General features: G+C 46.3%; 1 protein-coding gene across 3 annotated transcripts in view; it reads right to left on the reverse strand.

The window, feature by feature from the left end:
* The window catches only part of ldd (lipid droplet defective), a 29,540-nt gene continuing 10,244 nt past the window's right edge, over window positions 1–19,296 (reverse strand). For 2 of the 3 annotated variants that reach the window (XM_086906999.1, XM_086907000.1), the window contains exons 19-49: window positions 18,631–19,272; window positions 18,344–18,535; window positions 18,183–18,265; window positions 17,946–18,108; window positions 17,693–17,874; window positions 16,970–17,587; window positions 16,652–16,782; window positions 16,255–16,577; window positions 16,000–16,189; window positions 15,791–15,931; window positions 15,365–15,685; window positions 14,779–15,274; window positions 14,375–14,686; window positions 14,166–14,304; window positions 13,768–13,975; window positions 12,909–13,049; window positions 11,747–11,936; window positions 11,414–11,614; window positions 10,786–11,307; window positions 10,526–10,704; window positions 10,178–10,448; window positions 10,001–10,100; window positions 9,769–9,911; window positions 9,482–9,682; window positions 8,896–9,076; window positions 8,713–8,825; window positions 7,801–8,626; window positions 7,276–7,424; window positions 6,980–7,162; window positions 5,351–5,594; window positions 1–980 (exon numbers count right to left, since the gene is read on the reverse strand). In XM_086906999.1, coding sequence (XP_086763125.1) covers window positions 855–980; window positions 5,351–5,594; window positions 6,980–7,162; window positions 7,276–7,424; window positions 7,801–8,626; window positions 8,713–8,825; window positions 8,896–9,076; window positions 9,482–9,682; window positions 9,769–9,911; window positions 10,001–10,100; window positions 10,178–10,448; window positions 10,526–10,704; window positions 10,786–11,307; window positions 11,414–11,614; window positions 11,747–11,936; window positions 12,909–13,049; window positions 13,768–13,975; window positions 14,166–14,304; window positions 14,375–14,686; window positions 14,779–15,274; window positions 15,365–15,685; window positions 15,791–15,931; window positions 16,000–16,189; window positions 16,255–16,577; window positions 16,652–16,782; window positions 16,970–17,587; window positions 17,693–17,874; window positions 17,946–18,108; window positions 18,183–18,265; window positions 18,344–18,535; window positions 18,631–19,272 — 7,911 coding nt within the window. In that variant the 3' untranslated portion in view covers window positions 1–854. The remainder of the gene's footprint in view (window positions 981–5,350; window positions 5,595–6,979; window positions 7,163–7,275; window positions 7,425–7,800; window positions 8,627–8,712; window positions 8,826–8,895; window positions 9,077–9,481; window positions 9,683–9,768; window positions 9,912–10,000; window positions 10,101–10,177; window positions 10,449–10,525; window positions 10,705–10,785; window positions 11,308–11,413; window positions 11,615–11,746; window positions 11,937–12,908; window positions 13,050–13,767; window positions 13,976–14,165; window positions 14,305–14,374; window positions 14,687–14,778; window positions 15,275–15,364; window positions 15,686–15,790; window positions 15,932–15,999; window positions 16,190–16,254; window positions 16,578–16,651; window positions 16,783–16,969; window positions 17,588–17,692; window positions 17,875–17,945; window positions 18,109–18,182; window positions 18,266–18,343; window positions 18,536–18,630; window positions 19,273–19,296) is intronic. The other variant, XM_086907001.1, reaches the window with a different exon arrangement.

A 19,296-nucleotide genomic window follows, 5' to 3' on the forward strand; every position in this document is an offset into this window, starting at 1 on the left:
TTTGTTTCGAAATTGGTACGTTTAATAAGGAACTCTATACATCTTGAATGACGTGTAAAATGGTAAAATCTTAATAACATATATAAACATTGTGTGTGTGTGTGTGTGTGTGCGCGCGCGCGCGCGTGTGTGTATATATAAAATATTTATCTATAATATTAATCGACGCATTCACGTGTCACGACAAATCGGATATTCTCGCTACTTATCATCCGATGGTTATTGTGGAAAATTTTCGTATATAGTTGACCTAATTTCTCCACTTTATGCAACACGATCCAACATTATCTCGATGGATGGAATAAGCAGTTATCCATGTCTGTCGCATGCCTGTTGTTTCCGATCAAAAAGACGATGTACGCAACTACGTACGTAAAATTAACGCCAACGATTATCGCGCACGCGGCGATCAATTAACGCGGCCTGCAAAATAATATTATTACGCGTGCAATATCGATTGATCGTAACACGTAACGCGGGAGTAATAAATTTCACGCGTCAAACGCGTATCGAGGGAAATATCATTGTAAAAAAAAAAAAAAAAAAAAAAAACGATCAAAAGTACGTAACATGCGGTATAAAAATTGGGATGGATATCGATCGCGATTTATACATAGATCAACTAACTAAAATTAATCGTGAGCACTGCTGTCGTTGATGCGACAGCTTATGTCGAAAGCTCTTATCGCGCGCCAGTAACGTAGCCACTACGCGACAACGAAGTTAAAGCTATCACAGAAATCTCTATGATCTATGCGCCGATAAGAGCGATCCGCGTGGAAAACGCGCGTTATATAAATTTAATCGGTGTTTGTACGGGTGTATAATAAATTTGATCGAATCAATGAAATCGATCAGAACGTATCCATGTGTATGGTGTCCATGCTCGAGAAAACGTTCGAGACGTTGTTGCTACCGCTTTGCGCGTACATCGGCCCGTCGCTTTCGTTTTCCGTCTCCTCTGAAAAGTTCACTAGTACCTGTAAAATTAGAAAAAAGAAGAGCGCTCGATTAAATACTTGATCGCGTAAAATTGCTCGAAAAAAAAAAAATGATGAAATCGACGAAATATTACGAATTGGTGGCATTCATTTTTGAGAGAATCGATTCCAAGACAAAAGTCGATGTACAAATCGAAAATAAATCGATCGAGGCTTATTCATGGCTAGAGTTATGAGCAATTTAAATTCGCGTCAAACGAAGCGATTTCATGGCCCCCCCGTTTAATTTCGATCGTCGATTCACTAGTTTAATTTTTGCGTTTTAGAGAAGAGAAAGAAAATGTTGTAAAAGTTATTCCACGAATGCGGCGCGCAACAATTCTTATTTTTCCAGCTACTTGTCGCGCGAGTGATCGGGCGGCGCGATATTCATAGAATTTTTACCGAGAATCGGATCGGGATCATCCATTTTTTCCGTCGTTACGCAAATACGAATCCGTGAATCCATCCAACGCTCTCCAACTTTGGTCCTCGTTGTGCGCCGACGACGAGAGTACGTTCTGTACCCTCGTCGATCCAATATACGACGAACACGAGCGAAGGGGGAATAAAAGGAGGAGGAGGAGGAGGAAGGAGGAAGAAGGACGGCTCGCTCCTTCGGACGGGGGAAGCATAAAAATCATGGAAACTCTCACGGAACGAGGCGAGTTTCGCGGTTTACGTACAAGCTCACCCTGGAAGAGGAAAAAAAAAACGCACATCTCGGGTTCGACTCGTTTGCGGCCGGGTTATCTCGCGTTACAGGTTGTGGAAAAATTCCATCGGGGGACGACACCCGACACCATCGATTCCTCGCACCATCTTTATCGCGCTCCTCCACCTTCCTGTTTCGCATTGTTTAAAAATTAAAGTAAGTCTAAGTCGTCTACAGACGATCTCGACGTCGAGGTACCCATGATCGACCGTTAGAACGCCGTCGATCGGCGTCGATCCCGACCACGAATCCAAAGACGGCAAACTGGGGCCCGTGCGATGAAAAATTAATTATGCATCCCATAGGTGGGAGAGTAGCAAATTATTTTCAACGATCGAAACTAACTGCTCGCGGTTATGCACATATGGAATACACAATACTTAATTAACCGACAAATTCGGAATCGCGCGAAAGTTTAATGTTAACTCTCGAAAACGATGCGTTGAAGATGCGCTCGAAAATCTGGCAAACTCGACGATTAAATTGCCGATCGTTCGATTCTTCCTCGCCGTGTACACCAGAACGAACGAATTTATATCTTAGCTCCAAGGAAAAGGGATTCCACGAAAGAGACTCCTTTTCAATTTCGTCTCTCCCTTCAACGAGAAGAGAAATTCGCGAATCTCTCCCGAGGAACGAACGTCACCCGCGAACGTTGAAAAATGGCTGAAAGAAGAAGCCCGGGTGCGGCGCTTTTAGGGAGCATAAAAATCTGCATATCTGTCTCGAGCGATCTCGAGCCATCCCCGGAAATCGGCCTCCGTGATCCCGCTGTTGCAAAGTGTCGCGTTGCAATTATTTCACCAACAAAAAGAAGAAAGGAAAAAGGGGAGAAGAAACGAAGTAGCTTCTCGAAAATTTTTGCTCGACCACCGTCTCTCGCGTCGATCGGATTTCGTTTTCAACCTTTGTCTCCGTCCGAGAACAAAGAGAGGGGCGCAATAACCGGTTGGTAAACGGTTGATCCGAGCGAGATCAGAGACGAACCAATAACCAACCAAGAATAAATAACGAAGCAGCCACGCGCAACGGTATAGAATAATACACGATCCCTCCCCCCGATTATTCACCTATTTTCATAATTTCTGAACTGTCCGCTGTCGTTGCAAGCTTAATTAATATTCCCGCGTTATCATAGGATAAATTGTATTTCGCTTTTATCTGCACTCTTTGATCACGAAATCGCGCTTTATTTCAATCACGCACCCCCTCCTCTTCTCACCTCGTCTCAAAACTCTGTCAAAGCAAATGTTTAATTCGTACGAGAATCGATATCGCACGCTCCAAGACGCGTCTCGCTTCTCTCTTTCTTTCTTCTTTCATGGACGCGACGAGACGACGACTAATCGACCGAGCTGTCGAGTGGCTCGACGGAGAAAATATCGGTTCGACCGATTAATCGGAGAACGAAAGAGGACCAAAGAAAGAAGAGAGGAAATCCCTTGGATCGTGAGAGATACATAACAACGTTGATATGAACACGTATACCTCGGACCATTGTGTTTCTTTAGAAATTTCTTTATCGTCGAATTTCGTTGTATTTATTCAACTCTTTCGCTCGTATCTTTCTCTCGAAATGTGGCATCGATTTTTTTTCCAATAAACACCGTCAAACCAACTCGGCTCGCAGTGAGTAAAAAGTAAACGCGGCCATCTTTCATCACATTTTTGCCGCGGCGGAGAAGTCGTCCGTAACGATTAACACGAATACATTAAGAAAATAAAATTTTCCTGTCTCATAACGAATCGATCGTAAGTAAGACGAATGGATAAAGCTGAGTTACAGGACGCCAATTTCGTAAATTCTTCTTAAAAGAGCAATTATTTCTTCGGATATTTCAGACATATAAATTCGTTTCGGTCTATATACATACGTATTTTTCTTCGCGTCACGCATTTACGTGATATTAACAAAGACCTAGGGTGTTGGAAAATTAAAGTTATCAACGGTCTTCTTAGACTCTCTCTGCCTCTGTTAAGTTAATCTCGAGGGACGAGGTTTGTGTACGGGTAAACGTAACCGGATCAACAAATCCTGTCACAGCCCAGACGATCCCTGGAATCTTATCTCCGTTAAGAGAGACGGGACGCCCTGGCACGGGACGCGGACAAACGATGCGAACGTGATTCCATTGAACGGTTTCTCGCCAATCTCCCGCTTATTCCATCACCAGCCTCGCCTATGAATTATTTAGGCGTCGCGCGCCATTCCCCGACCGCTGAAAAATAAACTCTCTCTCGTTTCTCGTGGTGGAATTAAAAAGTGCGTCGAGTTTCGAAAATTTCAGACATAGAACGAACCAAACGATGGAGTTCTCGAGATGGAGCAAAGGGCTTCTCCTCCGATCGGGGAGAAAGGATACAAATTTCTAAACGGTGTTTAATTCACAGTCAACGCGAAACTTTTTTAATCAGCGTTCAAATCGGGCCCACGGGTTTATTAACGAGGCCGCTCGTTGGATGAATCCGCTGTTTCTGCGCCAGCCGAAACCGAACCCCGAGGGGGACGCCTTTTTATCCCTCCTCTTCTTTCTCCCCCAACTTCTAATTGCGTTTCACACGGTACACTAACCGCAGCGGTTAGGTAATCTCTCGGAAAATGAAGAAGGAGAGTGAGAAGCGAAGATTTAATCCGCGTCGAAGGACGAAACACACGGCTGCTCGATCGATCGAGGAGAGGGATCGGTCGATTATATTGCGCTTAAATGAAAAATTCCTGCGTGGAGGAGAAGAAGAAAAGAGCGATTAGATGAAATAGAAAGGCGTCGGTCCGCGTGTCTTGCCATTAAAATTCTTGGGGGCACGCGAACGAGATTTAGACTGGAAAGTTATCTCGGATGGGATTGAATCGACCCGTTCCTTCCACGGACGAGGCGTGATTAATTATGAACGCGTTTTGAAACGCAGTGGATGTACGTACGTAGTGGATGTTCGATAGGGCGAATCAGAAAGCATTTAGTCGAGCTTACGTAAGACGAGGCTGAGGCGGTGCAAGATTGGTTCCAGGGCCTTGGTTGGATGAAACCACGGGTTCGAGAGAGAGAGAGAGATTGTACGCAAATGCGAGTGTAAGACAAATCCATTAATATTCCTCGAGGTAGGTGAGACGTAAACGAGGATCGTCCTTGATCGAACGGGCTGGCAGCGACGCGCATCGACTGTACATCATCCGCTCGAGACAAGAGCGTTGTACATCGGGACACAGTCACCCGGAACTTTATCGATTCGCCTTCGATTCGATACGATGAGCGACTGTTTCGTAAACCTCGATAATTCTATTCCATCGTACGGGATAATACGTTCGGGGAAGTGGAACGAAAAGTTTGTACACGGAAATATTATCGGTTGATGTTCGTTTATAATTCACAGTTCGAAAGTTTTTGGCGTCTAACGCACGAACGAAGTTCTTTTACGATACGAAGAAAACGAAGGTTAAATCGAAGATTTGTTTTCCTTAAAATTCGATCGAAGTTCTCGAGTTTCTTCGAGAATCAATCCTCTGAAGATATCGCGAAATCCTGTCCCATCGCGAGCTATTTCGTCCACGTCCCCTTTCGTTTCGAGTTTAAGGCGAGGCGGAAGAAGTAAAACGTAATTTCTCGAAGCGTGAAACTATGTTCCCCGGACATACGCTTGTAAGTTTTACGATACGTGCCTGATCCAGTGAACTTTGAGTGAGCGTGTAGTCGGTGGCTTTCAGCTCGTCGGCCAACAGCTTCAGCTTATTAAAGCTAACGCTCACGGGCATGTCCTGGCTTCGAGGTATGAGGAGACGAGCCGCGCTGCCCTGCCTCGAGGAGACCACAGCCTGTGGCAAGTAGTTTCGCACGGCTTTCCTCAGATCCGTGGCCGTGATTGGCTGGCTGAATCGTAAGAACGCCACGTAACCTTCGCCGAATCTATGAACAAAATTGCATAATAAACGAACGGATCGTCTCGCCGCAACCGAAGATAGAATCGCAGCAATGGAGGCGATAATCGATCGCGCGCAAACGGAAAAAAAATGGAAATAAACCCGGCAACGAAGCTTCAAAACCGTTCCATTTATTCGCTTTTCCGTCCATTTATTACGCGCGTATCAACAACGTGTGAATCGTATGCCGTGGGAAAGGGCAGATTAATTATTATTCCGCGGCAAGTGGCGCCTATTTCTCCGTTAATTTACATTTACGACCGTGTATCGGAGAAAGAGAGAATCGATCAAAGTATTTGACAAACCGATCCGATATCATGCTTCGTATAATATGCCGTACATCGAGCAGTCTCTCTCTCTCTCTCTCTCGACGCTCGTAATCGCGTTAATTAAACGTACGTTGAATTTTCCCCGAGGATGGAGAAATATTCGCGATCGCGTCGTAAAAAATTGCGAAACGAACGAGCAACGATCGAACGAGATCTGAAACGAGACTTCGTACAATGGGAAATGTTTCGTTGTTTACTTGGTGAAAAAAAAAAAAAAAAAAAAAAAAAAAGAAAAAGAAATTGAAACGAGAGGTTCGTTCTTCTTGGAAACGTTTCGTCGAGATTCCGCGAGATGGATTGGCATCCGCGAAGGAATAGATTGCGCGTAGAGTCGCGGCGGTATGCGCGATACATAAACGTGACGAATTCCGTAAAGCGCACGATGCTGCGAACGGAAAAAGTAGGAAAAATAGAACGTAAAAGGGGGGGGAGATTTTATGACTACGAGTCGGCGAGAGTTGCCGAGTCTAAATACTTGTGGCGATTTAAGTTACATTTGCCGAAAAGGAGGTTATATAGATGGGCGCGTGGAAAGAGAAGGGGAGAGGGCGCCTCGATCGCGCAGCTTTGCCAATATGGCGGTGTTATATAGCGGAACGTAATCTCCTTCCTCTCCTTCCGTTCGAATTGGAAATGAATGAAATTTAATGAAATTCCCCACGGTGGGAATTGGATCGTTTCGCGGAGAATGATCGGATGAAATTAAAAATCAATCGACACGAAGGGAACGCGGAACGGCAAATAAATTATCGAATTTTGTCGGGAAGCTGTTCGCGGGGAGATGAAATCAACACGAACGATCCATTAGTTGGAACAACATCGTTAAAACGCGCTGATCGAAATTAATCCTGTCCGGGATATATATACATGGGGGCCCGCATATCGCGCCCGGAATAATCGAACGTTTCGTTTTGTTAATAGGGTGTTAAATATCGTATCGAATTTTTGAATCCGATTTGTTTGTGTTCGTTCGAGACGAGAGAGGAGCGACTCGTACGTAAAAACGATTTGGATAAAAGACTCGCATGGGAAAGAAACTCACTTGTGTTTCAAGTGTTGCGGCGTACCGATACACCTGAGGCCAGCCTTGGCAAGAATACCGACCCTGTTGCACACGTTCTCGCAATCCGCCACGCTGTGCGACGTTAGAATCACGCAACTCTGATTCCTCGTCAGATGTTTGATCGTTTTCGTGACGAGATCTTTCGTGGCGGGATCCATACCGCTATTCGATAAGAAAAAGAAAATATAGGAAAATATAGGAATTTCTTGTTTATTAAATAGAAAAAAAAAAAAAAAGGAAAAGGTGGTTCTTAATAGACCGTTTTACGAAAATACCTCGTTGGCTCGTCCATAAGAACCACGGGTACCGGCGCCATTACGCTCAAGGCGGTACATAGTTTCCTTTTATTACCTCCGCTGAGGCTGCTCACTCTCTTGTGCGCGTATTTCAGAAGATCGAGTCTCTTCAGCGCGGACTCGACCGCCTGAAACAAACAATTTTTCACGGGGTAATATTAAATTCTTGTAAAGGAGTCGGTACACAACGAAGGAACGAGACAACTGTTGGAATGATGAAGTTGCTCGAGATTTGTTGCTCGTCGCGTGCAATTGTTTGTGTATTTAAAAAAGAATAGGAGAAAAAGAAAAAAAAAAAAAAAAAAGAAAGAAGGCGATTGCCTGCGCTTTCGAAAAAAAACTTGGCACGAGAAATAATTAAAAACGCAATCCGCGCGGGAGCGAAGAAGCCGTGGGATGGAGGAGAGGGGGCGGAGATAGTTGTTTCGAAGGTGCGGGAGAAAAGTGAAGGAAGGAGAAGGGAAGGGAGCGGGAGCGAAAGTTGGAAGATAAATCAAGCGTCACCTTAGGGACGTTGCTCAACCCGCAAACTTCTCCGTGAATCGTTAGACACTGATGCGGAGTGAGAAAACCGTCGAGGCCGTCGCTCTGTGGACAATAACCGACCTCGCCGTTGCACAGAGGTCCACAACCGACCTCCTTGCCCCTCAAAATTATTCTGCCCGCTGTCGGGATGATCTCCGTGGTCAACATGCGGAACGTGGTGCTCTTCCCGGCACCGTTCGTCCCCAACAGGCCGAAACATTTCCCCGCTTCCAGCCCGATGCTCAAATTTTCTACAGCCACGTTCGTCCCGTAAACGCTCCTGTACTCCTTGCGCAGTTTCACCGTCTGCAACGCGTCGTCCGACATTCCACCCTCCACCCTCATCCTCTCCTTGGACACGTCGTCGTCCTCCTTCACCGCCTCGTACGGGCATCGTTGTTTCTTCAAAATCGGCACGAGTCGACACTCGATCATCAGGTTGAGGGAGAGGAGAACGGCACCGATTGTCGCGAGGAAAACGTAATGAAGGCCCAACAGTTGCCAGCCGAGGGGCGATTGGTACGTGTCCATGTGAAATTTCTCCAGCAATTGGGCGGTGATGTCGTTGCGCGATATTTGCACCAGAGCGTCGCCCAACGCGTATTGGGGAAACACGAGTAGAAGATAGTGCAAAATTTCACGCGCGTCTTCCGCAGTTTTCGTCCTTCCTAGAATATCGAGTACCAGAATGGTGGCAAGGGAGGCTACGCCTATGAACGTGTTAACGCAGAACAGGACCATGTTCGACATGCTCGAGTCGTGGAACATCTTCTCGGCCAGATGCGAGAATGGTATCGCCGCCCACCTTTAAACAAACAAAATTCGAATCGATCGAAGTCGGGAAAGGGAGGGAAAAGGAGCGATCGTTCTTCTATCGATCGCGAAACTTACGCGAACAGGAACAAGAGTAAACAAATGCCTGGCAAATTGTCCCTGGCGACGTACGCGGAGAGGCCAAAGATCTCGAAGACGAAGACGGCCAAACCGATGGAGCATCCGAACACCTGGAACAACCGAGGAAGAAATTCGAATTCTCTTCTGGTGGTTAGAGAACTGTCTAATTTCTTCACTTACGAGAAAGTCCCAAATTAAGGCGGTGATCCAATAGGTGACAGGATGGACGCCGGCCAAGAAGAGAATTCTCTTTTCCTCGGACAATCTTTCTCTCACCAATTCTTTCGAGCCTTGGGCGGCCACCAGGTTGAAAGCGATCAAAAGTACGAGGGCAACGCCGACGTCGGCCACGTGCTGCAATCTGGATCGAAATTTTGACGCGGATCTCGTTAACATCGAATTCGTGGCGCGAAATCGTTAAAGAGGATTAACAGAGGTGAGAAATGAGAGATTGAAATAATGAACGGTGAAACTTGGTCGAAACGATTGGAGCGACGAGATATAGCCGTGTATATAGGCGTCGAGAGTGTTAATTAAAAGTAAACGGAACACGCGCCATTTTATTATTCGCATTTTCCGCTTCATTTTGTCGACACGGTAAGATCAACCTTGTATGCTAATCCTTGACCTTAATTGAATTCGGTTAATCAAAATATAACCGGTAGGCGTTTTTGAATATTCATACGTTATTTCTCTCTCTCTCTCTCTCTCTCTCTCTCTCTCTCTCTCTCTTTAATGTAGCAAATTAATGGAAATTGCAGCTTACAGAGTCATTCGATTTAGTTGATCGCTGGAGAGCTTCAAGGGATGATTCAAGGTCGTTAGATGACCGTGGACACCTGACGCCCTTAAGATTGCCTCGTTCAAGGCGCTTAAGTAAGATGGAAGCGCGTGATGACCTTTGTTATTGTACCAGACCACGAAAAGTGGCTCGTCGTCGGCGTGAAACAGAGACCATCCTCCGTATCTGTCGATCACGATTTAGTAAATTTAAAATTCAAACGTATAAATTCGAATTTTTTTTTTTTTTTTTCTCTCCTCTGTCTTTGCCACCTTTTCTCTATGTATTCTTGATGAGTCGATACTATCCAATCCAGGGTAGGTCTGCCAGGTAATACTTGAAGAAGACCTTCAACGGCTTTGGACAAACCATGACAAACCTGTTGGCCATCCTCGCATTCGCAGATACCCGTGTCCTGAATGGAAAAAAATATTCGAAACATTCGTTTTACTATTATTCGTTTCTACGCGTTTTCTTCGAGTAATTTTCGTGACAAATCCATACATTGGGCAACGTTTGCCACGCTCCAGCATAATCGTCCCCGAATCGATTGTGCAGTTGGAGAGACACGCGTTGCAAAAACGAGTCGACGCCATTATCGATGCTAAAATAAGATAAAATAAAATAAACGATAAAATAGGATATTAATATTAATTCGTTAACACGATCGTATTTAATCACCTATAGAAATATGTGGAATGAGTGTCGTATAATTTTGGAGTGAGAACCAACGGTGGTTCATCCTCGGAGGGAGGCCTGATCAAAGAGAATCCCATAGCAACCGCAACGAACATGGTCGGCAAGAGAAGGCCGGCCAAGAATGTCAACCAATCCTTTTTGAAGTGCCATATTCGTTTCCTCAACAAAGCTTTCATCTGCCTAATTGGGGTGGGGTTCGTGGCGTTCGATTCGTCATGAATTAAATCAACGTCGTCTTTCGCCACCGTTGAACCTATCGAATATTACAATTATATTAAACCCTCGATAATAATAATTAATAAATATACGTTTTTATACGTTTTTACACACCGCTATTATTATCTATACTGATAACGCTATCCTGACTAGCTCTTACGATGGACGACCCGCTCTCCGCTCTGGAGCAGAGATCGAGAAACACCCTTTCCAACGTGTCGCATTCCAACGAAAAGTGGGAATAGCCCAAGATCTTTCGACTGTCCTCCAACACCTTGGCGGCTTGCGCGATACTGAAATAGATATAAATATATACGCGCGATTTACGAGAAAGACGCGAAATAAATAAATGGTCTCTACGAAGGACGACCCACTCGTTATTAACACCGTTCTTCCCCTGGAAGGGCAGAGTGACTACCATCTCCGTGGCGGAGAGCTCGTTAGTCACCGCGTTAGCCACCACCTCCTCGACCACGCTTCTCAGCGTCTCCGCTTTCCTCTTCCCCTCTTTCGAATCCGTATTCTCGTCGCGGGGATCGGCGGGGAACGAGACGAGGAGTCTGTATCCACGGCCGTGCATCATCTTCAAAGACAAGGGTGATCCGGTGCAGAGTATCTTTCCTTTGTGCATCACGACCACGGTGTCGCTGAGCGTGTCAGCCTCGTCGAGGTGATGGGTAGACAGGATGACGGTCCTCCCTATCCTGTGTTGATCGATTAGGCGCCAAATTCTGCGCCTCGCGGCGGGATCCACTCCGGCGCCCGGCTCGTCCAAGATCACCAGCTTTGGGGAGCCTAGAAACGCCAAAGCCACGCAAAGCCGTCTCTTTGTGCCGCCGGAGAGTCTATAAACCGGCTCGTGTTCCTGGCTGCCAAGCTCCAGAGACGTCAACATCCTGGGGAACAGAGGATCCCTTGTCTAATTTCGATCGATCGAACATCGAGATCGGCCTTTCAAGATGATCGATTCGTTTATTTATTCCATTCCGATACACTACTCACTCGTCCACGTTTCGTTGCATATTCGTTCCGTCCTCTTTGGATCGTTTCAGTTTCGCGTAGAAGATGAGATGTTCCCTGGGTGTTAGGCTACCGATCAGCACGTTATCCTGAGGGCACACCCCTATGTCGGGTTTGCAACCCTCCTCGCCGTTCAAACATATCTCGCCGGTGGTCGGGGCCAGCATCCCCGTCAGCATCTTGCTGAAACGAGAGTACACGCTCGAAACGGTGGATTTCGATCGTTCACGAAACAATGGGAAAATCGAGTGGCGGAGTCGAAGAAAATCTTTCTACTTTCTACTATTAATTTTTCAATGTATTTGGGAAACGTACATGATGGTAGTTTTCCCGGCACCGTTTCTTCCAAGGAGGCTGGTTACTTCTCCCTCGCTGAGTTTCAGAGTAAAGTCATCCACCGCCACGATCTCGCCCTGATCGCTGTTGTACACCTTCCTCACGCCGTCGAATCTCACTCCCGTCTGCTTCTCGTTTACCGTCAAACTGGTGGCGTTGCTCTCTTCGTCTGTATTCCATAAAAACCGTGCAAAAAGTGCACGCGTTTTTTAACAAGGCAATCGATAGTTTCCTCGAGCAAGCTCTTACCATTTGTACAGCCATTTGTCTCTTAATTCTCGAGAAAGCGGGATTGAAATATCGATCGAAAAAGAAGCGGGTGTACTTGGACGATTGAACTTTTTCTTTTTTCTTTCTTTCTTTTTTTTTTTTTTTTTTTTTACATACTTTCTTTCTCTCGAGAGAATGTAAGACCAATCACGGAGGAAAAAGCAAATTTTATATATTTTATAATTCGCATGCAACACATGCAGCATACGGTGTAACCATCTGTCGAACCGGAGAGAGATATATAAAATAAAGGAGATATATGGCGTGCAAAACGCAAAAACGTTCGATATCTGGTGCATCCGATCTGACGTGGCTCGCGTCGTGAGACTCGAGCAAACATCGGGCAAACTATCGAGAAGAAACACAGCCATGGACCGCGTCCATGACCGCGACATAGTATAAATTAAGCATTCGCAAATTTCCATTCTCGTGGAAGTAGCAACAACCATTTGCATATTTGGCGCAATCCAAATATTCGGATATCTCTTTCCCCCTCCCCAAAAGTGCAAATTTTACGAAACAGCCGAACTCTCTCTCTCTCTCTCTCTCTCTCTCTCTCTCTCTCTCTCTCTCTCTCTCTCTCTCTCTCTCTCTCTCTCTCTCTCTCGACATTTCATCGCTGATTGTATTACGCGTTTCAATTTCTTTGCAATTTCGAACGAGATCGAGTGATTTTTCAAAACGCGTACGAGTATCTCGCTCGGTTGAACGGAAATCCGAATATATCCAAATATTTGAGCGGCGCGCAAAGGGAAGGATACGGAGATATAAGAAACGCGGGAGAGCGCGCGTTAGAAATGGCGGAAGCGGAAGAGAAGAAGAAGAAGCGGAAATATCGTGCAAAGAGCGGAAGAGCGAGCTAGTGCGATACCTTGGTAAGTGGCTGAAGGGTGGAGAACGTCGTTAGTGAAATAGAGGTTGTTGACGAAGGCGAGGTAGCCGGGCCTGCCATAGAGAGAACGTGTGTTGGCCCACCATAAGCTACGGGACCTCAAATCGTGAAATCCCCTGCCTGGAAAATTTTTTTTTTTTTCGCCAATGCTCGTCCGTTTTCTTTTCCCAGAAACATTCGCCGGCTTTTGGGTCATCGACACTTCTTTCGCGCGGGGGACAGTCTTCCTCTTTTTTCTCTCTCTCTCTCTCTCTCTCTCTCTCTCTTTCATCGCAGTTTTCTTTCCGTCCATCGATTGCGACTGATTAGAAGAGGAAAGAGAAAGATCTCCGTGATTTGTGGTGAGATCTGTGCGCGAAAAGATGCGAACGAGAGAGACGTGTACGTGTTTGTGCGGGTATGTTTGCGTGTGTATGTGTGTGGGCGCGTAGAACTCGTAGGAAAAATGTTCTTTCAGTTATTGACAACAAAGTGGCGATAAAAAAAAAAAAAAGTGTGACACAAATAGCATAGAGACACTCCGTATAAATCCGTGACATCACCTGCACCACAGATCCCCAGTATTCCGTTGCGATCTTCCGTTGAAATGAAACAGTCGAATCAAAATTATCTTAACGATATATTATCGCGCGCGAAGAATGAATTTTTTGAATGCGATAAGAGGGAGGAAGAAAAACAAAAAAAAAAAAAAAAAAATAGAAAATAAAACGTCGGAGAACAGAGTAAATCGTAAAAGATTCTTCAAGCTCTCGATACCTCCACCAAACGTAATTGAAAAATCGATTCTACTAGAATTCTAAAAGTCGGTAGGCGAGTTGGAGTTTTAAAGTTTTTCTACCTGAATTCGTGTATCTTGCGACGAGGTAACCGATAACGGCGTAAAGGAAACCGTCGAAGGCTATGGTCAACAGGATCAAACCCAAGGACATGGAATCGCCCGGGCTGGATTCCTCCCACATCGCGGACCAAGTTAGCCCAACGCCTTGAACCTCCTTCCTGGCCGCGTACAGGCAACCGTAACAAAAGCTGGTCGACATGCTGAGACACTGAGGGAAGGGGAGAAAAGAGAGTTTGATAAATCGTTTGCTTCTCCTGGAAGGGAGAAGGGGACGAAGGCATTAACATAACATTATAGAAAATGGCGGTTTTATGGGGAAGCGCGCCTAACGCGTACCGCGAGCCGCGCGTTATTTGTCACGAAAATGCTGTTGCCAACGCTAGGTGATGATAACTTACGATGAGAAGCTTATAACCGAGACCAATAACGGCCTCCATAGCGATGACAATGACGTATGGCATGAACGTCAGCAAGAACATAACCACGGTGGTGATCGCAGCCAGGCTTGCCGAGCTGCACATCGTCGAGATCATGTAGCTGAAAATTTGTTCGAAATATTTCGATAGAAGGGGAGAAAGAGGCGAATTAATAGAAATCAAAGGCTTACCAAAAAGTTACGATGGAGAAGGCGTAATCGATTATCATGACGAGGAACAAGGAGGGATCGGATTTTGGTAGGATTTTTCCGGCAAGCAGGATCGTGGCTATGGAGAACATCACGATCAACAGTTCTATAAACGTGGTGATGGACCAGGCCACGGTGTTCCTCCATGGTTTCAATCCCATCACGCTCATCACCATCGCGTTTTGGGATTCCTTCTCCCAGACTATGTGCCTCACAGCTGCCCCGACGCACATCATCAGCGCGAAGAAAAAACCCACTTGAATACCTTGCGACTCGTAGAGGGTAGTTTGAAAACTGGATCGAAATATCAAAATTATTCGATTAGAAACGTGGGCGAAAAAAAAGAAAAAAAAGAGGAGGAGGAGGAACGATGATGGTTGACTCACGGCACGTCTTTCCAGCAGGGATACGGCATCTGTTGCGTCACGGTCTTCCAATTCTGATCCTTTCGAGTTTTCGTCCTCACGATCGCTCGATCGATAGAATCCTGAAGCTGCACGAATCCTCGCAAATATCTCAAATTCTCTATGAAACTGCTTTCCGGCCCGGGTGTCCAGAACTGATTTTTTAACCTTTTGGTGGACTGCACGTAATCCACGTCCATTCGAATTTTGTACACCACGTTCTCGGGCAGTTCACGGTCCAAAGACTCGGTGGACCTCTTCGAGGGTTTATCCAAAAAGACAACACCGGCTAAAAATTCCCGTGTCTCCATCAGGATCCGTGCTTCCGCTTCCATCTCCTCCTCCGACCGAAATCCTCTTACTCGATCCACGAGCACGCACTCCAATAAATCATTCAGCATACCGACCATAGTTATCAAACGCTTGGACCTTTTGAGTCGCCACGAAATCTCGCTCAGATTCGTATCGGCAAAATCTCCTGGGAATAGGCGTGTTTTAGAGAGAGAAGCATTCGAGAGAAAAAAATGGGAACGAACGAGCGTTTCGTTCCGTTTATTATTTTACGTACCTTCGAAATTACCCCCGCCGTACGATTTGATCGCGATCTTTATAATATCCGAGGACAGTATGTCTTGAAGCTCCCTCAGATTGTCGCTCATGTCGGAAAGATTGGCCAACGAGGTCAACGTTTTCTCGAGATTACCCATCAACGCGCCAAATTGTTCCATCTCCACGAAAGTTTTGTTCGCTAATTTCATCACGCCGTTGATTACCGTGGTATTGGGAGCATAAAGGATTCGGCCCCGCAGCAAAGGTTTCACGTAAGACCATATGATCTTTCCACCTCCCATCGCCACCATACCTTTGTAAGCGTTTCTGCAAAAATCGGCTGAGAAACAAATTTGAAATTTAACCAAGTTTCACGAGAGTTTCAAAAAATTAATCATCTCTTTTTTTCTTTTTCGTTGCACCGATTGCTTCGTTGTACACGTACTGGGTAAGGAATCGAGTTCAACTTTGTCAAAGTCCTTGCTGTTGTCCTCGATCCGTGAAATAATTTTGTACAAATCGCCGTTATCGGAGACCATCGGTTGGCCGCACAGCATCATACTCGAATCTTGAAGGAACTTGGAGGCTGCGAAAACGCATTTGAACATTAAACGTTAAAACTAATTTCATCCGTGAATATTGCATATAACTCACTGGAGACCGTTTGATCCGTCTGCTGCGCATCTGTTTCCAAAGCTTCGGACGTAGGCGTTTGCGAGGAAAGTTTGTCCTTGAAGAATGGGAGCAACTCCGCCGCTACTCCGAGATTATCCAACACCATTTTCCCCTCGGCTTCCGTCAAATTCGCGTTGGCCAATATACTTTTCACATTGGCGCTCATCAGCTGGAAATACGGATGGGAAGAGAGGAAGATTCGATTTCGATCGGTCGATCGAAAGGGTTACTCACAGTTTTGAACACGTCTTGAAAATTTAAATTCTTGATCAACGTGGTGGTCACGTTCTTGGTCTGCGAATCCTCGAGTTGGCAGAGTGCGGCGCTCACCTCCTCGGCGGTGATTCGATCATCGATGAAATTTAATATATCGTCGAGTTTTTTCGGCGAGCAAATGATCTCCTTGAAACTGAGAACTCTTCTTTCTTTCATGAAAACGGAAATCATGTCTATCTTGGCTTGGCTCAGCAACAGCGCGACGTCGTTGGAAATTCCAATCTTATCCACCAAATACGATTTCACCACGTCCCAGTTGTCGAACATGTCTCTGATAACGTCTGAAAAATAAAAATATCGAACGAAACGTCGCGACAAGTCTCGTCTCGGAAGGAAACACGGCGTGAAATCATACATTTCATTTCGAGTAATCCCAAATTCTTGAAGATGTCCATCGACTCTAGAGCGGCAATTATCCGATAAATATCGTCCAACGCGTTTCGATCTTCGACGAACGGTTTAATATCTTCCACTATTTCCTTCATTCTAAGGGAAAAAGAAAAAGCACAAGAGAATTACATATATACACACACACATACACACACACATATATATATAGCAACAGTCCAGCACACGCGAAAACGAAGAAGAGAGGAAGGTCCGCGTGACAACTCGGGTCACTCGATGTCTCGCCTCTAATCTCGTCCGCCCGATCGAAGAGATCCATTCTTACCCATCGAAAAGCTTGTCCACCGTCTTATCCTTCAGGATATTAACCACACCATCGACGATATCGGGAACTCCTAGGACGTCCGAGACGTCTTGGAAGTCTATTTTACTGGCGACGTCGAGAAGATTGCCGCCCTCCCCGATAACGATCGACAAGTGGGCCAGGATCTCCCTCAGCCAAGTTAAATTCCACGAGGCGTCCATCCGCCACTGCCTCGACTCGCTATCGATCCGTTCCAGATCCAGACTCTTGGACAATCGATCGGCGATCTCCATGAGGGAACGGTTGCTCGACGCGTCGTACTTGAACGCTTTCCCCGCTTTCCTCGAGCTCAGGTAGTTGTACAAAACCGTCCCGTTCCGACACTCGGCCTTCGTACGGCACAGAGAATCGTTCCTGTCGTTCAGCACCGAGTTCGCGTTGATCGTCGCGCCCGGTAAAAACTTCTCCACGTCCTCCGCCACCGACGCCTTCACCACCTCGCGCAACGGCTTCCAGATCGGCACGTACTTCTCCGCCGCCCTCGACAACGCGTCCATGCTCTTGTGATTCCGCCCCGTGTCCAGGACGAACGGATTCTTCCGCAGAGAGTCCAACACGCCGAGAATCATGGTCACGTATCTACGAAATCATGCTTCGTTTCATCTTTCTCTCTTTTTTTTTTTTTTTTTCTTTCACGAATAGTGGTTCGATTAAGATTCGAGAGAGAGAGAGAGAGACACTTACAGGCCGGGTCTGGAATAGGCGGGTCTCCCCACCAATTTGTCAAAGCATTCCTCCATCCTCCCTCTGTAGGTCTCGTTCCCGAAATTCACCATTATATCGGCCACGTAATGAAACGTGGTCTCCAACGTTGTTACGAACTCGTCTCTCGTTCGTTCCACGCTTAAATATTTGTAATTCTTCACCTGGATTCAGACAGATTCGAGATTAGGCGCGTGTACTCGATATACGACGGTGTTCGAGGAACGCGCATTACCATGCTCGAGGTTTTGTTCCAATAAAAGTCACGCGTCAAAATGTCGTGAATCTCCGTCACGTTCAGTCGTGTCAACTGGCAGAGCAGCTTCGCGTAGAGTTGATGGTTGACCAGTTGGGAGTTTAAAATTTCAAGGGGGAACGTGACGCACCAAGAACAATTTCTGAAAGAAACTTTTCTAATAAACGGGGGCCAGAGTTAATAAACAAATTCCGCGGATGTTAACGGACAGCTTACTCGGTATTCCCGCTGGAATTCAGAACGTTTCTGGCGATCGCGGAGACTTTTTTCACCACCAAGTGAGCGAGCGCCCTCGGATCCTGGACAACAATAATTTTCTCCTCGTGAATCCTTCGCCACGACGCGAATCGCGAATTTCAAATTTCGAAAAATTTCACCTCCTTCTTATACTGGGATAAAAAGTCGTTGAACGTCCCCTCCTTGAACGAGGTCCACCACGTTGGTATCTTCGGATCCTTGAAACCTTCCGAGACCACTCGGATTATCGTCGAACGAGCGTGCTCCAATTTCTCCACGAGATACGTCTCGTCGCGATCCGCCGGCCTCCTCTTTCTCCCTGTTAAACTTTCCTGCGAAAAGTTGTACAACGACACGACCTTATTACGCGTTATTCACGCTCCTCCCAACGTGCACGTTGCTGTTGTTGGAACGTTACCTCGCGTACCTCGTACTTGGCGTCGAGAGGCAATATATCGATCAAAGTCAGCCGCCCGTCCGTGAGAACGATCTTTTGGCAGAAGTTGGTGACGCTCGACAACACGACCTTCTTCCTCACGAAACTGGGCACGATCAAATATTTGTCGATGTCGCACGGGTGCAGCTTGCCAACCGACAATTTCTCCACGAAATCGTTCAATCTCTCCGACTTGACGAAAGTGTCAACACCGCTCACCATCAGATTCGGCATGTCTTCGATCAGAGTGAGGACAGGCTTCACCTTCGAGTTCTCGTACGCGACCCTGAGCTTTTGCCAAACGTCACCCCCTCCCATCAACTCGATCGCCACGTCCACCAGTTGATACGCTCTGATCAGTTTCGCGATCGGGTCCGCCTCCATCGACGACGCGTTATCCTTAGCTCTTATCGCGTACTTGCGTATCCAGCTTTGCCCCGCCTTGCTCACGGCCGACCAAGTCTCGTTCGAGAGATTCCTCCACGTGGTCGAGTTGAAAATTTTCGATCTTATCGACAAATTCGGACCCTCCCTCGCCTCCAGGCTTAACGCAGCGTCCAACAGTTTGGCGACCGAGGAGCACAACCTCGTTACTTTCAACATCGTGGTCACTTCGCTGTTCGTCACCAGAGACTGTTCTCGAAAGTTATTTCAAGA

This window comes from Apis florea, unplaced genomic scaffold (assembly GCF_048593485.1).
Source record: "Apis florea isolate Af1SG1 unplaced genomic scaffold, ASM4859348v1 contig_2495_pilon, whole genome shotgun sequence".
Classification (NCBI taxonomy): Eukaryota; Metazoa; Arthropoda; class Insecta; order Hymenoptera; family Apidae; genus Apis; species Apis florea.